This window comes from Lynx canadensis, chromosome D3 (assembly GCF_007474595.2).
Source record: "Lynx canadensis isolate LIC74 chromosome D3, mLynCan4.pri.v2, whole genome shotgun sequence".
In the NCBI taxonomy this organism is placed as follows: Eukaryota; Metazoa; Chordata; class Mammalia; order Carnivora; family Felidae; genus Lynx; species Lynx canadensis.
Genome location: NC_044314.2, coordinates 39708923 through 39730662, shown reverse-complemented (window position 1 = coordinate 39730662; position 21740 = coordinate 39708923). Strand labels below are relative to the sequence as shown.

At 34.2% G+C, this 21740-nt stretch overlaps 1 protein-coding gene across 1 annotated transcript in view; it reads right to left on the bottom strand.

The window, feature by feature from the left end:
• The window catches only part of CCDC178 (coiled-coil domain containing 178), a 368290-nt gene that overhangs the window by 249431 nt on the left and 97119 nt on the right, over positions 1-21740 (bottom strand). The window contains exons 10-12 of the mRNA XM_030335810.1: positions 20801-20896; positions 20512-20648; positions 22-205 (exon numbers count right to left, since the gene is read on the bottom strand). Coding sequence (XP_030191670.1) covers positions 22-205; positions 20512-20648; positions 20801-20896 — 417 coding nt within the window. The remainder of the gene's footprint in view (positions 1-21; positions 206-20511; positions 20649-20800; positions 20897-21740) is intronic.

Sequence of the window (21740 nt, the reverse complement as noted above, 5' to 3'; positions counted from 1 at the left end):
GAAGAACACAAAGATACAAACCTTGAATTTTCTTCTCACTTCTGCTATTTTGTCCTCTAATTCCTCTGTTTTAAATTTGGTTAGGTGGAAAATAGCACCAAGGTGATAAGCTTGCCTGTAGAGTTGCTTAATAAATTCATCATTTTTTCCCCTTAGTTTCATCAAAGATTGGATTTCAGACTCAAACTCTGATTTTTTTCTTATACTATAAAAAACAAAGCAAAAGGATTGACAAGATTATTCCAAGAAGGTATATATTGAGGCAAATATATTTAATAGTAGTAAAAAAGGAACAAAGTCCTATTTTATGTTGCCTAAAGTATAAAATAACCAGATACTTAACTAAATCTTGAATATAAAAAATATGACCCAAAATTCCATTGATTTTCCTGCTTTTCCTGTTGGCTGCTCTTAATTGTCAGGTTGTGCTCAATCTCAGAAGGATAAGTGTATCAATAAGATAGGCAGGTACCTCAAATGCTCAGTTTTCAGAACATTCATCCTTTCCTTCTAAAACAATCCATTCTTTCTAATATTATATAAATTATTATTAATAATAATCAAGTATGAGAAAAATCCAGTCCATGAAAAAGAGAAACAAAAGAAAACCAAAAACTAAAAGCATTCAAAAAGAAAACCCCCAGCTAAGGAAAAGAGTCAATAGAAGAAAAGAGTGAAGACATTAATATCATTTTAAGATTGGATACCAACTTTTTCAGATACACACACTGAGGCATACAATGTAAAAAGCATACATACACAAATGAGGTAACCAAGAAACTAGCCAAAGGTATTCCACCAGATGTGCTACCTGGGCAAGGTCCACTGCATCACAGCAGGGGTTTTTGAGTTGTACTTGTTTGTGAAAGCACCAACTTACTATTGAAGTCTATAGGTTTATAGAAAGGTACGAACTACGATTAGGAAGAAAAGACAAGAGACTGAGAACTCAACCAGTAGGAAAAGAAGAAATTTTTTTAAAAAATGAAATAAATGAAAATAGAAACACAACATACAAAAAGCAGTTCTAAAAGGGAAGTTGATAATAACAAATGCCTCCATTAAGAAAAAGGAAAGATTTCAAACCACATAACTTTACATCTCAAAGACCTAGAAAAATAAGAACAAACTAAGCCCAAAGTTAGGAGAAGAGAAGCAATAACAACAATCAGAACTGAAACAATTGCATTAAACCAAAAACTATAGAAGAGATCAACAACAAAAAAGCATGGTTTTTAAAACATATGTAAACAAAGCTGACAAAACTTTACATGAAAAAAAGAAAGAGAAAACTCACATAAATAAAATCAGAAATAAAAAGGGCCACATTACAACTGACAACTTAGAAATACAAACTACTAGGAATAATTATATGCCAACAAATTGGATACCCTAGAAGAAATACATTCCTAGAAACACACAATCTACCAAGACTGAATCATGAAAAATTAGACAATCTGAACAGGCCAATAATGAATAGGAAAACTGAACCAGTAATCAAAAACTCCTAATTAAAAAAAAACACTCAACCTGATAGCTTTATTGATGAATTCTACCAAACATTTAAAGAATAATTAATGCTAATTGTTCTCAAACTCTTCTAAAAAACTGAAGAGGACGGAAAGCTTCCAAACTCATTTTAAGAGGCCAGTATTACCTTGAAACCAAAGCCAGATGAAGACATTACAAGAAAAGAAAATTATAGACCAATATCCCTGATCAATATAGATGCAACAAAATATAGATCTTCAACAAAATCCTACCAATCTGAATTCAACAACAAATTAGGTTCAAATACATAAATCAATAGATGTGATACACCACTTTAGTAGAATCAAGGATAAAAATGTGATAATCTCAATAGATGCAGATAAAGTATTTGACAAAATTCAACATCAATTCATGATAAAAACTCTCAAAAATTGTATATAGAGAGAGTGTACTTTAACATAATAAAGGCCATGTATGAATAACAAGTCCACAGTTAACATCATACTCTATAAAAAGCTGAAGAGGGGCGCCTGGGTGGCGCAGTCGGTTAAGCGTCCGACTTCAGCCAGGTCACGATCTCGCGGTCTGTGAGTTCGAGCCCCGCGTCAGGCTCTGGGCTGATGGCTCGGAGCCTGGAGCCTGTTTCCGATTCTGTGTCTCCCTCTCTCTCTGCCCCTCCCCTGTTCATACTCTGTCTCTCTCTGTCCCAAAAATAAATAAAAAACGTTGAAAAAAAGAAAAAAAAATTAAAAAGCTGAAGATTTTTCTTCTAACATGAGGAAAAAGCCAAGCCAAAGGTGCCCACTCTTAACCATATCTATTCAACATAGTACTAGAAGTCTCAGAGTATTTAGGCAAGAAAAAGAAGTAAAAGGTATCCAAATCAGAAAGGAATAGGTAAAATTTTCTGATTGCAGATGACATGATCTTATATAGAAAGAACCTTAGGGGCGCCTGGGTGGCTCAGTTGGTTGAGCGTCCGACTTCCGCTCAGGTCATGATCTCGCGGTCCGTGAGTTCAAGCTCCGCGTCGGGCTCTGTGCTGACAGCTCAGAGCCTGGAGCCTGTTTCAGATTCTGTGTCTCCCGCTCTCTGCCCCTCCCCCATTCATGCTCTGTCTGTCTCTCTCTGTCTCAAAAATAAATGAACGTTAAAATTAAAAAAAAAAAAAGAACCTTAAAACCTCCATCAAAAAAAAAAAAAACTATTAGAACTAATACATAAATTCAGTAAAGCTGCAGAAAACAAAATCAATATACAAAAATCTGCCTTTCTATATACTAACAATGAACTATATGAAAAAATTAAAACAATCTCATTTACAATAGCATCAAAAATAAAATATGTAGAAATAAATTTAATCAAGGATGTGAAAGAAAGATCTATACACTGACACTAAACATAAAACATTGATGAAAGAGATACAGGAAGACAAAGCTATGGAAGGATATCCTGTGTTCATGGATTGGTATAATTAATAATGTTAAAATGTCTATGCTGCCCAAAGCAATCTAGAGATTCAATGCAATCTCTATGAAAATTCCAGAGGCATTTTTCACAGAGACAGAAAAAAAAATCCTAATATTTGTATAGAGCCACAAAATACCCCAAAAATCCAAAGCAATCTTGAGAAAAGAAGAACAAAGCTGGAGGTATCACCCTTCCTTATTTCAAATAGTATTACAAACTATAGTAATCAAAGCACTATGGTACTGGCATGACAAACAGACACACAAACCAGTAGAACACAATGAAGAACCCAGGGGGAAAAAAAAAAAAAAAAACTTTGACAAGGATGCCAACAACACACAATGGAGAAAGAATCATCTCTTCAGTAAATGGTGTTGGGAAAACTGGATAGCTACATGCAAAAGAATGAAACTGGACCCTTATCTTACACCGCTGACAAAAATTAAATTGAAAAGGATTAAGGAATTAAATGCAAAAGCTAAAACTATAAAACTCCCAGAAGAAACACAGTGAAAAGTCTCCTTGACATTTGTCTTGGCAATTATTTTTTGCCTTTGACACCAAAAGCACACAAAACAACCTAAAAAATCAATAAGTGGGATAACATCGAATTAAAAACCTACTGCACGGGGCGCCTGGGTGGCGCAGTCGGTTAAGCGTCCGACTTCAGCCAGGTCACGATCTCGCGGTCCGTGAGTTCGAGCCCCGCGTCGGGCTCTGGGCTGATGGCTCACAGCCTGGAGCCTGTTTCCGATTCTGTGTCTCCCTCTCTCTCTGCCCCTCCCCCGTTCATGCTCTGTCTCTCTCTGTCCCAAAAATAAATAAAAAACGTTGAAAAAAAATTAAAAAAAAAAAACAAAAAACCTACTGCACAGAAAAAAAAATCAACAAATTGAAAAGGCAACCTACTTAATGAAAGAAAATATATTTCAAACCATATGTGGTAAGACATTAATATCCCAAATATATAAGGAAATTATATAGCTCAGTAGGTAAAATCGAAAATACTCAACTAAAGAATGGGCAAAGGACCTGAATAGACATTTTTCCCAAAGACATAAAAATGGCAACTACGTGAAAAAGATGCTCAACATCACTATCTCCAAGGAAATGCAATTCAAAAACGTAATGAGATACCACCTCCCATCAGTTAGGATGGCTTTTATCAAAAAGACAGAAAATGCTCCAAGGATGTGGAGAAAGGGAACTCTTGTATACTGTTGGTGGGAATGTAAAATGGTATACCCATTATGGGTCACAGTCTAGGGGTTCTTCAAAAAATTGAAAACAAAATTGCCTTATGATCCAACATTCACTTCTACATATATAGCTGAAGAAACAAAATCACAAAATCAATTTCTTGAAGAGATATCTGTACTCCTATGTTCATTGCAGCATGATTCATAATAGCCAGTATATGGAAACAAACTATCAATGGATAAATAAAGAAAATTCCACATATATACGGGATAGTATTCAGTTACAAGGAACAATGAATGAATCCCGTCATTTGCAACAAGATGGATGGACTTACAGGACAGTTATGTCCAGTGATATAAGCCAGACAGAGGAAGATAAATGCTATGTAATATCACTTACATGTGGAATGTGAAATAATTAACAACAAAAATGAATTCATAAAAAACAGTGGAATGATGTTTAACAAGGGCTGAGTGGTGATGGAAATGGGAAGGACAGTGGTCAAGGTGTAAGCCTTCAGTTGTAAGATAAATAATCTCTGAGGACCTACTGTATAATATGGCAACTACAGTTAATAATATTGTGTTGCTTACTTGAAATGTGCTAAGTGTATAGACCTTAATCATATTCACCACAAGAGAATAACACAGTAATGACAGAAAATGATTGATGGGTGGTAATTATATCACAAAGTACATGTGTATCAAATCATCACATTTTACACCTCAAATATATAGAATTATGTCAAACATGTTTCAATAAAGCTGAAAAATTTTTTTAAAAATAGAGAGGAAGGGGAGCCTGGGTGGCTGGGTCAGTTGAGCGTCTGACTTCAGCTTGGGTCATGATCCCACAGTTTGTGAGTTTGAGCCCCGCATCAGGCTCTCTGCTGTCAGTGCACAGCCCGCTTCAAATCCTCTTTCCCTCTCTCTCTCTTCCTCTACCCTATTCATGCACGCTCTCTCAAAAATAAATAAACAAAAAAATAGAAAGGAAGTATATATAACAAAATTTTATCTGAAAAATTTCCAGTACTAAAAGTCAACATGGGTCACTAAAATGAAAAGTCTTACATAATGTTAAACTAGATACATTAAACGCAGAGAAGTACACACTCCCCCAGACATGGAATTGTAAAGTTTCAGCACTCTGAAATGGGAAGAGAAAATTCATAAGTTTTCCAAGAGAAAAAACAGATTACCTACATGAAATGATACCCAAATGCCATCAGATATTATTATCAAGCAAAACTCAATAAATGGTTGATAAATTTAGAGGTCTAATGTATGAGATGATGACTACGTAAATTATGGTATCAAACACTTGGAGTTTGATAAAAGAGCAGATTTCAGGTGCTCTCATTACACACACACACACACACACAAACACACACGTTAACTATGTGAGAAGATGGTGTGCTAATTAGCTTGACTCTAGTAATCATTTCACTATGTATATCAAATCATCATGAGGTAAACTTTAAGTACATATAATTTTTAAAAAACTAAATAAAACATGAAAGTACCTTTAAATTAACTTTAAAATATGACTTTAGATCTAGAATGGGGTACTTTGAGAAATTTCTTATTTGAATGGATTGAATAGAAAACAGAATGTGAGTTTATGGGAACAGGAATGTTCACTTTAATTAAGATTTGCTATAAAGAACAGAAGGGTAGAGCTGGGATTTAGAGCTCTATTTTATCTTGAGTTTGCTTCTTTCCTAAGATGAGCAATATTATGTAATGTTCGTATGCTAATAGAGAGAAGTAATAATAGTTCACAGGAAAGAGGAAATAACTGTAGCTACAAAGCCCGAGTGTGTAAAAGCAAATGGCATCCTCCTGGAAAGTGTGTGGGTGATGGGAACTCCACTCTAAGAGCTGCTTCTTATTAGATTTAATACAGGAGAATATAGAGTATGTAAAGACAGATGCAAATAGGCTGGCAAGAAAAAGAGGTTAATTCTCATTTGACTGCATCTGTATTCTCTATTAAGTTTTGAAAAGATTATTAGTGTTAAAATGAGAATAAGGAGGGCACTGCTGATAAACTCTGGGTGTTGTAGTTAGTGATGAATCATTAGATTCTACTCCTGAAACCAATATTACACTGTATGTTAACTAACTAGAATTTAAATAAAAACTTGAAAGGATGAATGAATAAATAAACAAATAAATAAAATGAGGGTGATGTGGGTATTAGGAGTGAAGAGCGTGAGAAGATGTGAAATAGGGGTCAGGAAAGCTGGACACTCTAAAAATTTTTTGGTAGTGCTGAATGTCACTTGAGATTCATAGTCACATACTTTAAGTTCTACTCGGCAGCAAATTTATTGCACTGCTAATGAAGCTTAAACATGAGGGCCTCTAACTGACCCCAACCCCTTGTGAAGTCCTTTGAGTGTGTAACGGCATTTCACATGGTTGTACATTTTTGAATAAAGTTTGTGAAAATAATATATTCTAACCAAAATTTATTATTTTCTTTTTCTAATATAATTTACCCTTTGTCAAGTGGCATTGAATTGGTTGTGGGAATTCTGTATTCATAAGCTTGTATTTTTTTTCATAAAGAGATCTCACATTCTATAACATTTAGGGCCCACCAAAACAGGATCCACCCATGGTGAGATTAATTAATCTCAGCTGTGTCTTACTGTAGCCACATGCAGCTGTTTGGATCCTGCTTCAGTTCAATGATAGGGCTTTTCAAGTCACAGAAATAAAACTTGAAGGTGATTTAAATGAAGGGTTATTTTTAGTCAGATATAACTAGGTTCTGTGAGAAGAGAAGGAAGGACAAGAAGGTAGGATATACACATCTAGTAGGGATAACAGACTGATCATCTTAAAGTGTCAAATAATGGAGTGAGGGTACTCGTAGAATAAGTAAGCTGGAAAGAGAGGTGTCAGCTGTGAGAGAGTAGATTCTTAAAACTGAAACCAGGAGGTGACTCTGTTATTGGAAATGAGAAGATGTAGGGGTAAAATTGTAAGAGAAGGTGGTTGATATGATATGGAAGAAAAGACTGTTGGGAATACGGAGGTCTAAAAATTGAGAATCCAAGTTCTTACACATACTGAACACAGACAAATTCGGGTTTTGATTGCCTCTGAAGAGAGAGAGAGAGAGAGAGAGAGAACAGACATGGGAAGAGTAATTTATTTGTGAAATTTTAATTTCTTACAAATAGGTCTAAAGTAGGCTAAAACATTGGTAATTAATTTTGAATGGTGCATACAGCTTTTTGTCTTTCAATAGCTGAAAAAGTAAAAGCAAAATAGTTTAAGAATATTCATTGGAAAGCATGCTGTTAAATGCTGAAAAAAATCATATTCTATACTCCTGCAAAGTAACTCAAATTAATAGGCTGGTAAGATATAGCTAAGCGAGTATGAAAGACACAGTACCCTGTGGATTCATTCTAAGTATTCCAGGCTATTTAACAACTTCAATAATATTCTAATTGCTATCTCCACAAATAAATCACTACCCTGTTAACTCTTGATAAACACATTCTATAAAATATACCAGTAAATCTTTATGGTGTTCAATAGCTTTTTTGCTCATTTCCCTCGATTATCAACCCCATCTTTGGATCAGTGCAGTTACAATGGCACTGTCTTGCTTGAGGAACAGTAGAGCATTAGGAGTAGATATTCTGAATATTTTACAGAGCTTGGATGTAAGAAAATAGCTATACAGAAATTCATACCACACAGTTAACTTCAAGCAAACTAAATACAAATTAATCAATTTCGAATCATCTTAAACAAGTTCATTTTCTTTGATTTACGTTGCTGAAGCCTGCCTATCACATGAATAAGTAATCAAGTGAAGTTGTTTGCTCAAGTCAAATGTCCCATATGTAAAAGGTTTTTTACATTTCTAAAGGATGCTGGCTCATTTGAAAGACAAAATTACTAATTACACACTGTACTACAAGGTAAACAATTATGCATCATTATCACCAAAAGCTCTTGCAAATATTTGTATGCACAGAGTCATGAACAAAGTCTGTTAACAAATATGGCATCTACCTTTCAGTGTTGCCATTTTTAAAATGAACCATATACAAGCAATAGATCATATATTGAATTAATTATGTAACTTATTCAAATAGTGTAACAGTTGGAAATGACATCAAATAGTGAGATGGTATTCTAAAGGAATCTTAGAATATATGTATCAGTCCAAATTTGGAAATTTTTGATGACGATATTCAAAAGATGTATGAGTGTCAGTGATTTGCTTTAAAAGTTTTTATTATAATTTTTAGACTTAAGGAAAAAAGAAGCTGGGATTAAGGGAAAAGTGATTTGGGTAATGGAAGAATAAAAAAGGAAAAAATAAAAGACTAAGAACAGAGCTCTTTGGAGAAAGCAGTGGGTATACCCAAATACAGATGGAGAATTAAATAAAGTAATAAACTTTTTACATATTTTCTAAGTTGTAAATGTAATGTCCATAGTCTGCTGTAACATCCCAGATACAGGAATCAAGACTTACCAATGAAGGTAAAGAGGCAGTATTTCTGAGAAAGAACACAAATTTTGGATTCAGACAGACCTACATTCAAATCCTGTTGTCCTTAATGTAATTGGGGGGTGGTGCTTTCATACACTATTTACTTATATGTAAAATTTGCTTAATAATACCTACCATTAAGGTTGTTATCAAGATTAAGCTTAAATAAATTGAGAAAAATATATATATTGTACTTATATATGTTGAGCAACATATACAAGTGATTTAATAAATAGTTTTTTGCTAATTAAAAAGTATGTAACAGCATGGATCTTCATTAAAGTGACATCTGGTTTAATGAAATGGAAGACAATGAGAAAAAAAAGACAAAAAGGGTAAATAACCATTAATATTGCTTTGGAGCAAAATAAGATATCACAAATGACATTAGAATTAAACATATAGCCAGGAGATTAGGAGCACAGAGATACTGAAGCAAAGCAAGAAATAAGGATAACAAATTTTTATATTCAGCTTTCATTAGTTCATTATGTGATTTATTTAACACCTACTGAGAAAAACACAGACAAGTACACAGACACATACAAGCACAGACAATGCCTAAAGCCAGGAGCTTAGCTAAGAGGAAACACAAATAAACAAACCAACAGTAACTGTACATAGTGTGACAAGTCCTAGGAGAAAAGTGTATGCGTTCAGTGAGGGTTAGTTAAATGAATACTTATGAGAACTGACTGCATACCAAGGGCTACCCTAGGTGACTGGGATATAAAGATGAATTAAAACTAAACTCACGATTTATATTCTCGTAAAGGAAAAAAGACACACACACACACACACACACACACACACACACACACACATCTCTGTGCGATCATAAGTACAATAATAAACAGAAGTACTTAACACCACCATATTTTGGGGATAGGGGAAGTTACTAAGAGGGAAAGCATCTGGGAAGAGTTAATGTCTGAGCTATTGTATGAATGATCACTTCATCATATTTTTTTTTAAGCCAGAAAAAAGAGGAGGAGGAAGAGTAGGAAAAGGAAGAGAATTTCAATCAGAGGAATACCAGAGACAAAGATTAAAGTTTAAAATAATATGAGTTTGGATATATTAGTATTTTACTAAGGTAGAACATTGAGATCACAAAAAGGAGTGGTGCAAGATGAGTCTGAAGTTGTATAGGTAACAGATTAAAGTGTCTAATCCATCAGTCTGGGAGACAAGACTTTATCCTGTAGTTGGTAGAGAGACTCAAACTTTTTTAAGATGCTGAAAGGAAATAACATTTCATCCTCTGTAGATAATTTGCACCAGTAATGCTGTATATGATAGATCTGAGGGTGAGCCCTCAGAGTACCTTGGAGTAAGGTAGACTAATTGGAATCCCATTTTAATATTCCAATTAAGGGACAATCAGCACATGATTTAGGTCACTGGTAATTAAAACAGACAGAAAGGAAAGATCATTTAAAAGACAGACTTGGGGCACCTGGGTGGCTCAGTCAGTCAAGGGTCCGACTTCGGCTCAGGTCATGATCTCGTGGTTCATGGGTTCAAGCCCTGCATAGGGTTCTGTGCTGACAGCTCAGAGCCTGGAACTTGCTTCCAATTCTGTCTCCCTCCCTCTCTGCCCTTCTCCTGCTCACACTGTGTGTGTGTCTCTCTCTCAAAAATAAATAAACATTAAAAAACAATTAAAAGAAAGACTTAAAGAAGTTGGTAGGATGCTGGCTATAAGCAGATAGAGAGGCATATAGGATGATGCCTGAAGTAAGTAACTTGGTGGATAACGGTGTCAAGATGTGATACTGCAGGAGAGAGTAGGTATCCAAAACAATTCTATCAGGAGAAATAAAAGATGTGGATAGAGATTAAGAAGTGAAGAAAAATATGACATGTTAAAATAATGAGAGTAGATACAATTTCTGGAATTGAGAGCAGACCAAGGATGTACATGGGCTGCAGTTAGGACTCTGAGCTTATCTATGAGAGACAAGCAGAGATAAAAGAGCTGCTGTCGAATTCCTAGAGAGAACAGCTTCATGGAGTTAAAGGCAGAACCAAGAGAATGACATGCTGAATCTCAAAAAGAGAGAGCATCAGAGAGGGCATTAGACACAAATGCTTGGTTCACATAGGGGGGAAAAAGATATTGCAATAACATGAAAAAAACACTCCGTGAATTTAGAAAGGGAGATATTCATTGTTGTAGTTGTCTTTAAATTAAGTAAGAAAATTTTGGTAGCATTGGAGTTTCAAAAGCCAGACTGCTGAGGGTCAAAAAGTGATTAACAGTCAAGCAAATACTGTTAATAATCTAGCAAATATTGCTAACTACGTGAAAATTTTAATGAGAATGTAAGGGAACTACTGTGTGATTGCCAAAGATACAACTAGAATGAAGACAAGGCCTTCACTTTAGGCTGGAAGAGGGTTAATGGTGAATATAGCCTGAAGGAAGAAAGTAATGAACAAAGATGTCAGAAATAGAAGCTATAAGGATAAACTATGTCCTGATCAGGGCAAAAGGTATTAAGATCAAGAGCACTGATGGACGTGCTAGCCTTAAAGAGGAAGTACCATTTGCCACTTAAATTTAAGGAGGCAGGAGAGCTGTTTGCAGATACTAGCACTGTAGAATACATTTGACAAAATGCATCATATCTTCAACTGTTCCTTCCAATATGGGTAACCTATAGTATAAAGAAAATTAACGTTTTCTGAGTTTATCTTCTTGGGATTTATCATGATGCCCGAATCTAAGGATTCACGCTTCAAAAGACTGTTATGTGCCATTGTCTTTTTGAATATTGCTTTCCCATTCTCTATTTCTCATTCTATTCTCCGTAATACTTAATATTTATTCCATATTTTTGTCTCTTTTGCTCTCTGTACTGCATTCCGGGTTCCTCTTCATGTTTCCAAGGGCACTGATTCTTTTTTTCCCCCAGCTGCATTTGGTATTTAATTAATAAAATATTTAATCCAAATGAATCCAGTTTTAAGCTTTACAAGTTTTGGTGAATTCTTTTTCAAACCTCCCTGAATTGTTTTGATAATGTTCTATTAGTTTGTTTTGTTCCCTTTAATCATTTTAAACTTACTTAGGCAGATTTAATCTAATACTGTCATTTGAAATTATTGTGGATGTAAATATACTGCTGGTTATTTCTGCTCTCATTCATGTTCTATTTTCCCTTATTGTTTCATATTTTGTGAGATCATCTTCATTTAATGTTTATTTATTGAGAGAGAGAGAGAGAGAGAATGTGTGCGAGTGGGTGAGGGGCAGAGAGAGAGAATCCCAAGCAGGCTCAATGCTGTCAGCATGAAGCCAGAGGCAGGGATCAATCTCACAAACTCAAGGGATCATGACTTGAGCGGAAAACAAGAGTGGGATGTTTAACCGACTGAGCCACCCAGGCACCCCTGTGAGCTTTAAAAGCTTTATTTGAGAAAATCTTGTGTGGCCTCTGCCTGTTTATTTCTCTAGAGAATATTTATCAAGGTAAGATCACTTTTTAAAATGATAATTTCTTGGTTGGGGCCTTACAAGATCACCTAGATGGTATAAATGAAAACATCAAACAAGTGTCAAAAATAGCCATACCATTCTCCTGTTTCCTACCCAGGCTCCAGGCTTAGACAGACACACTTTCTTATCTCTGCCTTTGCTTGTGGGTATATGTTTTCTGCTCTGCCCATTCAAATGCTCTTACTTTGCCCAGTTCCCTTACATGCACAGATCCATGGCCCATGGCCTATTATTTGAAGACACTAAAATTTAATCACCCTGTTTGCCAAGATCAGCAAAGTCATTTTTCAATTCATATTTTTAGAGAAGCCAAATATCAACTAAAAATTTAACTTACAGGTTTTCCATTATTATTATTACTATTATTATTATTTTGCATTGCCCTCTGAGGATTTCCTTTACTTTTTCATCAGCACAATGCGGCATTTAAAGGATGTATATCCTATTTATGCTCCATTTATAAGTGTCTTACAGTCTCTATTATCAGTGTTGCAAGAAAAGTAAACTCTGATTACTTTTTTATCTACATACTCTTTTTTAGACATAGTATCCTGTCCTTTTGTTTAACATTATGACTCAAAATTTATGTCCTCCTCATTTCTGTGCTATAGATCTATCTAATATTTACTTCTCATTTCTATTTGAAGAGCTGATAAGAATCTGAAATTTAATATGGCCTGAAGACACATAATTATATCTTCTCCAAAATCCCCCTCAGATTTTCCGCAAGCCCTTGTTACCTCAGCAAGTAGCCTGACGATTTCCCCCCCTCACATCTTATATTCCATCTGTCAAAAGATCCCATTGGTACTTCCTCTAAAATATATCTGAATTCAGCTATTACCATTTTTATTGAAAAAAAACCCTTGATCTATATCATCATTATAATTTTTCTGAGTGACCAAAAGAGCCGGCATCCTTCTATATGCACCAAAGTCCATCCTGCAGTAAGCTGCCCACAGATCTTTCTAAAATAAGATGTAAGATGCCTTAAATGCATTAGATGTTTAACCCACATTCCTTTATCACAGCCCACTTACAGGCTTGCAGTATCTGGGCCCTGTCTGCCTTGGAACATTCATCTCCTTGAATTACTCTGCCCACATACAATTTTCTAGAAACAGTGGCCTCCATTCTGTTTCCAGAACACACGAAATTTTTATCCATCATAGGACTTTTGTGTGTTCCATTACTTCTATTTGGCAACTTCTTTCCTGGAACAGCTCAAGGCTGGCAAAGCTTCTTCATTAAAGTCTCAATTCAAGAGACAGCAGTGTCCTTGGAGGTCATTGCCAAAGCAGAGGTCCCAATTCTTCACTGGCCTGGTCACTCTAGCACATTATCCACTTTTTTTCTTCCTCCCAAGAGTATCGGTGACTGAATTTTTGAAAATTTATCAAATATTTAGTATCTATGTAGCAGAATGTAAGTTTAAATGATATCCCCAGCACTTAAACAGTATTTCATATAAAGCAGGTGTTCAGGACTCAAACACACACACATGGACAAACACATGCACACACTTGCAAACATACATTTTATTTTTAGGTCTACATTTTCTTTAAGTACAAATATTGATTATAAAGGCAGTCATAAGCATATGGTTATATTATTAGTCTACTAGTCATAAACAAAAGACTATAAAATCACTGCGTAAAGTAAAAATAAAGATATACGACGCTATTTCTGTTAACCATTAAATAATAAAAACAACTGACCTTTGTATTATTGTCTGTATCTCCTATAATGTATAGTGTATAACCCACAGAAATGGAGCCAAATGATGTTTGACAAAGAAGCAAAGGCAATACAAGTGGGGCAAAAATCATATTTTCAACAAATGGTGTTGGAACAACTGGACATCCACAGACAAAAAAATAAAGCTAGACAGGGACCTTACCTCTTTCATAAAATTAACTCAAAATGGATCATAGACCTAAATGTAAAATGCAAACTATAAAATCCCTGAAGATAACATAGGATAAAACTTAGGTGAGCTTGGATATGGCAACAGTTTGTTAGACACAATACCAAAGCACAACCCATGGAAAGATTAATTGATAAGCTGGACTTTGTTAAAATTAAAACCTTTGGCTCTGTGAAAGCCAAGGTCAAAAAATTGAGAAGCCACAAACTGGGAGAAACTATTTGTAAATGACACATCTAATAAAGACCTGTTGTACAAAGCATATGAAATACTCTGAAAAGTCAACAGAAAGAAAAAAAAATCCAATTTAAAAATGGGTCAAAGACCTTAATGGACACCTCATCAAAGAAGATGAGTATATGAACAATATCAAATAAGTATATGAAAAGATTCTTCAAATCATATGCCATTAAAGGAAATGCAAATCAAAACAAGAAGATATCACTACACACCTATTAGAATGGTCAAATGTAGAACACTGACAACACCAAATGCTGGTGAGGATGTGAATCAATAGGAACTCTCATTCATTGCTACTGGGATTGCAAAATAATACAGCCCCTATGGAAGGCAGTTTGGCAGTTTCCTACAAAACTAAACATATTCTTATCATATGATCCAGCAATTGTTTGTTGGTATTTACCCAAAGGAGTTGAAGACTTTTGCCCATGCAAAAACCTACACGCAAATATTTATAGTGGCTTTATTTATAACTGCCAAAACTTGGAAGCAACCAAGATGCTCTTCAGTAGGTGAATGCTTAAACTGTGGTATACCCAGATACAGAATATTATTTGGTGCTATAAAAAATGAGCCATGAATGACATAAAGGAACTTTAAATGGATATTAGTTAGTGAAAGAATCCAATTGAAAAGGCTACATACTATATGATTACAACTATATGACATTCTGAAAAAAAGGCAAAACTATGAAGACAATAAAAAACTAGTGGCTGTCACAGTCTGGATGGGAGGAATGGAAGAATGAGTAGACAGAGCATAGAGGACCTCAGGACAATGAAAATACTCTGTATAATACCATTATTACTGCATTACTAGGGTATTACTGCATAATACCCTAGAATGTACAACACCAAGAGTTAACACTGATGTAAATTATGGACTTTGGGTAATATGTTCTGTCAGTGTAGGCTCATCAATTGTACTAAATATACCACTGTGGTGAAGGATGTTGATCATGGGGGACGCCGTGCATGTATAGGGACCAGGGGTATATGAGAAATATCTATATATTCTCCTCAATTTTCCTGTGACCCTATCTGATCTTAAAAAAACAAAACGTTAATTAAAAATCTATCATTTTGCACAACTTAAATATATACACATTATATTTCTCAGTTATACTTCAATAAATCTGGAAAAGTTTTAAAAATAAGTAAGATAAATTTTAATAAATGTCAAAAATATTTGGTGCTTTATTCATTTTTGTTGAATTTAGATTTCATTTTCTAATTAATGGGAAAGCAGTTTTTGTTAGTGGATAAGAGTTTACAGAGGCCACTAATATTTCTTGATTCTGCCCTATCAGATACGGAGGAAACTCTACCTTATACTGATATAAAACTTGGTGTTATAATTTATCCCACAAAATTTCTACCTCATAAAAATTCTAATTTTCAAGCAGTAAATGAAGTAGGAGACATAGAAAAGTTTGCTTGCCAAGTTAAAGCACTTCTACATTTAACATGGAACTTCCATCTCCATGAACATCTTCCCTCAATTTCAGACCTATCCATCAGAGTGATATCTAGACACGTACACTTGAATCATGCCATACACAATTCCAAACCAAACATATCAACATCTTCCCTCCAACCTTTCTGTTTTTCCTCCGTATATTTCCCAAGTTAGTGTCTGGAACCACCATCAAACCAGTTATTCAAAGCTTAACTCATTCAATTACCACCAAAGTGATATCTTTAAAAGAGAATCTGACCATACAGCTTCTTTGGTGCATTTCCATGGTCTTCAGCAGAGTCGAAAGTTAGTTCCCTACCCTCAGTGTTTGTCTCTACCTGCCTGCCACATAAAAATGTGTGTTCATGTGCACACACACACACACGCACACACATGCACACAGAGACAGACACACAAGTCAGATCAAGCATTTGCTCTAAGCTCTAGCCACAAAGGCAAAGTGCAATTCAGCATAATCTTACCTGTACCCTGAGACAACTGCATTTTAATGTTAAGGCTGCTATTTGAGATTGCTATTATTGGAATAATATGTCAAGCATATTTGAACATTTATTAAACATCAGTTAAATTGAAATCACATTAAATTGCAAAAATAAAAAAAATAAAAATAAGAGAAGGTAAAAAAATCCTGAATCTGAATACAGAAAATCATGTTTCAAATGCCAGTGGTATTAAGTTGTGAGAACTTCAAAAAGGCACTTTGCCTTTCTGAATCCCAAGTTCTTTATTTTTTCCTTGGAAGCACACAAGAATTCTCTAGAAAAAGCAGAATTCAATAGAGGATATATAAATATTCCACCTCATTAGTGATCAAAGAAATGGAAGTTTGAAACAACATTGAGGATATATTTTTTCACTTATCAACTTGGAAAAAACACAGCGCTCAATGTTAGCACAAGTACATCACAGAACAAGCTTATGTACTGCTCAGCTTCAATAAATGACATAGTCTTTCTGGAAAGTAGGTTTAGAAAGGTATTAGAAATTTATTTTTTTAAAGGTATTAGGAATTTAAAAGCATTATAGCCAATCTACTTCCAGAAATCTACTTGAAATTTTAAAAAGCTAAGATTTCTGAAAAATAATTGCCACAATGTTTATGTCATGAAAATAAAAACAACCTAAAAGTAAATATTAGAGTAATTATGAAAAATCATGACACACCCATATAATAGAGTTTTTTACAGATATCCAAAGCTCCATTTTACCAAAACTTCCAGTGCTTTCAAAATGAAAGAATCTTGTATGATCTTTTTGCACTCTTGTTATAATGTGTATTTTTTGTAGAAAAGAAAATACAAAAAAGTGCAAAAACAGATTGAAAACCTAAAATCATTTCAGTAAATAGAGAAAATAACTACTAATATGTTACTGAGTTTTTTCATCCATAATGACACTAATTGTATGTCCTTTTATTCCCAACATAATATAATAGAATTCTTGTTACATTGTTATACAAACCTCAAATACATTATTTGAATATCTGTAAAAATTATATGAATATCATGGTTTGGGAAATGAAAAAAGTCTTGGGCATATACAAGGGCAAAATTGAAAAAAAGAATCCCTCTCATAAATATAAGGTTGCAAATGTTAACTCAATTTTATCTTAGGACTCAAAGATTTTCCACAAATAGTTTCCAGAAGAAAGTGGACAACACACAATAAAAATAGCCAAGAGCACAAGGGAAAAAGATAGCAAAAGCATGAGTTAGGAGAATAAGATGCAAAAATAAATGACAAAGACTACAGATATTTAAATTATTAGATTTAGATAAAATAATAACTATTAACACTATGTTGAAAAAGCAAAAGATAAGCTGTAAATATCTATATCAAACAGGGAATTATAAAATTACTTAGAAGATTTGGAAGTAAAACAAACTCTGGGGAAACAGGTTCTACTTACATAAATGGGTTAGAAAGCTTAGGGCCGACAGCCGCCACCGGGCAAAAGTGCCTGAGGTTAGGTAGCGAGATATTGTAATGGATCACGAATAACTTATTATATCACTTGTTATATCATGGAAATTACTTTCCATCTGATGCCAATATACTATTTTATTTGGATCAAAAACTCCACTTGTCCCCCCCAGACCCTTTGCTTCTTACACACACAAGTTAATGATTACTATCTGATTGTTTTCTTCACTTTTGCCAAGTGTGTAAGATCTTGTTTTCTTCACGTTCACCACGTGGGCAATACCTTGTGAGCTCAATAAAGTCAAGATGAAACCCCTGTTCAGGCCCTTGTCTCCTCCCATACATTAGCCTCTCTCGTATTCAATTCTGTGTCCGCTCTCTTACTGGACAAGACAGAACTCCAGACTCATAGTTTGTGACAGCAAATAAAGTTTCGAAATGAATAATTATTTTTGCATCTATCTATCTACCTACCTACCTATCTACCTTGCTATCTACCTACCTACCTATCGACTATTAAGAGTGAGAGACTCACCAGTGAAACATGAATGTAAGAAATGTTTGCCATATATGAACTGATATTATCTCCTCAAATACTATCTCTGTCCTTTTTTTATCTTCTCGTCTTTTGGAACATCACTTAAACATGTGGTAGACCTGACTCTTACCTGTATATCTCTTAATTTCTTTGATTTCACTAATCTTTCCCTAATTCTTTGTTGACTAATCTGCTGTTAAAATCATCATTTATTTTTTTAATGTCAAGTGAAAATCTGAAAGAAAAGTTAAGTAATTAAGTGATATCTAAAATATTAACTGGACAAGCACAATGTATACACTGGAATACCTTTACAATAACCAAGGCTACATTTCCACTACATGTGATAGACTGTATCACTATTCCCAATTATGTACTGTCTCTCTTTTTAAGAGGATTAGACTTCCCACCCTGTTGACATCAGGCTTGGCCATATGACTTGCTTTGTTCAATGGAGTGTGAGCAAAAGAAACACTTATCATCTTCCTGTGGAAGCTGTAAGGGTCATCAAGTGATCTCACTAATGAGTCTGTGCTTACCAGAGCAATGTGCCCTAGCAGGATCTGATTCTTCACCCTAAATCTAAGAAGTAGAAATAACATGAAACGCAGACACAGCTAAGTTGCAATGCAAGTGAGAAATAAACCTTTCTACTTGTATACCACTAAGATGAGATAGATGCTTGTTGGCAAGATAATCTCATAAACGCTAACTCTCACACTTCCTTTCTTCCAGAGGGGTCTTCTCATTAGCTTCAGAATTTTTATTTTTTCTCCTATGGCTCTCTTAATAAAATGTAGTAACATTAACAAGTACAATTTTAAGTTATCTTTTGGAAAACAATGTTCCTTTTGCTGTCTTTTAAAAATTCTTTTCAACACATAGATAAATCTTATAGTTTCATTCTAGCATTTCCAAAGATAAAACGATCACTAAGAAATTTTAACAACTTCCTATACAATCATCAAATATCATCATTACCCCTTTCCCTTCTTTGTTCCTTCTTTCCCTTCAATAATTAACTTTGGATAGCACAGTATGTCATGTACCATGCTTGATGATGCAGATTCAGTGATGAAGAGAATACAGACATGGCCTATGTCTGCCCTCACAGATCACGTTTTTTGAGGGAGATGAACAAGAGTCAAATATGTGCACACAAAAATTGCAAATATGGCAAGAGATCTGAAGAAGAAAAGTATGTGTGCCATATATACACATAATATATGAATTGGATTTAACTTGGATTTCATTGATTTAACAATCAATGAAAAAGCTTCTCAGAACTCACTCCAAAACTGTCTTAAGGATAAAGAGTAATTTGCTGGGTAAAAGGAACAGGAAAAATACTATAGGAAAAGGAAATAGCACACAAATGCCATATGGGCTGGCAAACACGTGGCAAATAGGAGAAGATGAAGCAAGGCTATAGTATTTGAACCAAATGTGATATGAGACAACAGAGGCAGGTTATGTCTGCCTATTCAGGGACCTTGTCGGAGATGTTAAGGAGGGGATTTTCCCTTCATTCCTGTTAAAATTAATGCAGGTGTGGAGAGGAACTGATCATACTTATGTCAAAAAAAACAAAAAACCAAAAAACAGAAAAAAGAATGAACCCACCACAGTGTAGATGATGGATTAGAAAGGAAGCATAATGACTGCAGGTAAACTAGCTTTGGAAGTCACTATAAGCTCTTGCTAGACACGATGATAGCTTGTTCCAGGGTGCTGATCGAGCAGTGTAACAGATAAAAAGATATTTAGTGTGTGAAACATTTCTTCTTAATATGTTGAATATGAGGGTTGAAATAGAAACAGAAAGCAAGAAAACCTGTAGGTTTCTGAGCTAAGAAAACCAGTAGTTGCTGGGAAGAATTGAGGGTTGACTGAAGGATAGCAGGAGCTTGATTAAACATACTGTAAGTTTAAAGTGTCTTTGAGTGTAAGAGGACATGTCAAAAGGAGATGATATGAGTGAGCAAAAACTCCTCATAAGATCATTTTTCACTACTTGATATCTCTAAAGGGATTCAGAGTGCTTTAAGGAGCAACATTTAGAATAGAAATAAACAACATTTAAGCTGATGATAAACACAAACACCACCAAACCACCCCAGAGATGTATCCATGTAAAATGAGGAGATACATTATATTTAACATATTTAATATATTATATCAAAATAAAAATTATATTTGCAAAATTACCTGTCATTGATAAGACCTGCCATGGTTTCAATATCAATTCCAAGCTTTCTGTTTTCTTCTGCCGAATGAGTATATGCAATTGAAATATCTGAAAGGTCTTTTGCAACATTAGAAAGCTCAATATCCCATGTTTGTTTCTTTAAGATAAGAATAAGAGAATCATTTATACATGTTATGTATCTCAAAAAGGAAAAAAATGTGTAATAATGTCATTACTTTTAGTTGCAGGAGTTAATATTTAGGAACAGAGAACAGAGCTCTAGGGGGAAGTAGAAAAAGGTCAACTTACTGTTGCATAATAATTATTGAATGCTTCCAGATATTCCTTTTCATAACTTTTTCTCTTCCAGGCTAGTTGATCATAATTTTTTTTCAAATTGTCTAGCTAAGAAAAAATATACAGAAAAAAATGAATTATGAAGCTTCCTCCATTTTTTTGTAAATTAAGAAACATATTTCAAATTGTGTCGGTACCATAACTTAATAAATATTGATTAAATAGTATAAAATAACACCATAAGTGGTTGCCATTTATAAAAATTGATACAGGATTCTGAATATAATGTAGCCAATCAATTTAACAGTGTTCAAATAATTAACCATGAAAAAACAGATTATATTTTAGTTATAAGTTGATAAATATTAGAAAATTCAAATCATAATTCATCACATTAACAACTTAAAGGAAAAAAAAAAAACAACATAAATATGGTCAATACTCCAGACAATAGCCGTGATAAATTCACTATCTAGTTTTGAAAAATTTTAAACTAGTACAAGGAAAAACTACACAAATATAAAGAACAACAATGCTTATTTAAGAGTTTCAATCAAGATCCACGTGAAAAGAAGCCATGCAAAGGTTTGATAGAATATATTATGAGTTATCTTAAAATTATAGCTGCATCAACTTGCCAATATACTAAAAATCATTGAATTATACAATTTTAGAAAACATATTTAAGAGGCAACAGATCTAAACACTAATGACAAAGGAAATAATTCAACAGGACATTGTTTCCCAAACCATTTCAGAACACTTTTTTATTTTATTCATACTAAACACCATACTATTTGTACTAGTATGCATTTAATAATTTTCTTAAGGCAATACACATGTTTATTTAAATAATTTTTTCAAAAAGAAAATTGTTATTATAAGTTACAAATCCAGTATTATATGCCATAAAGGAAAGCAACTTTGAAAACAAAAACAATTTAGGAAACAA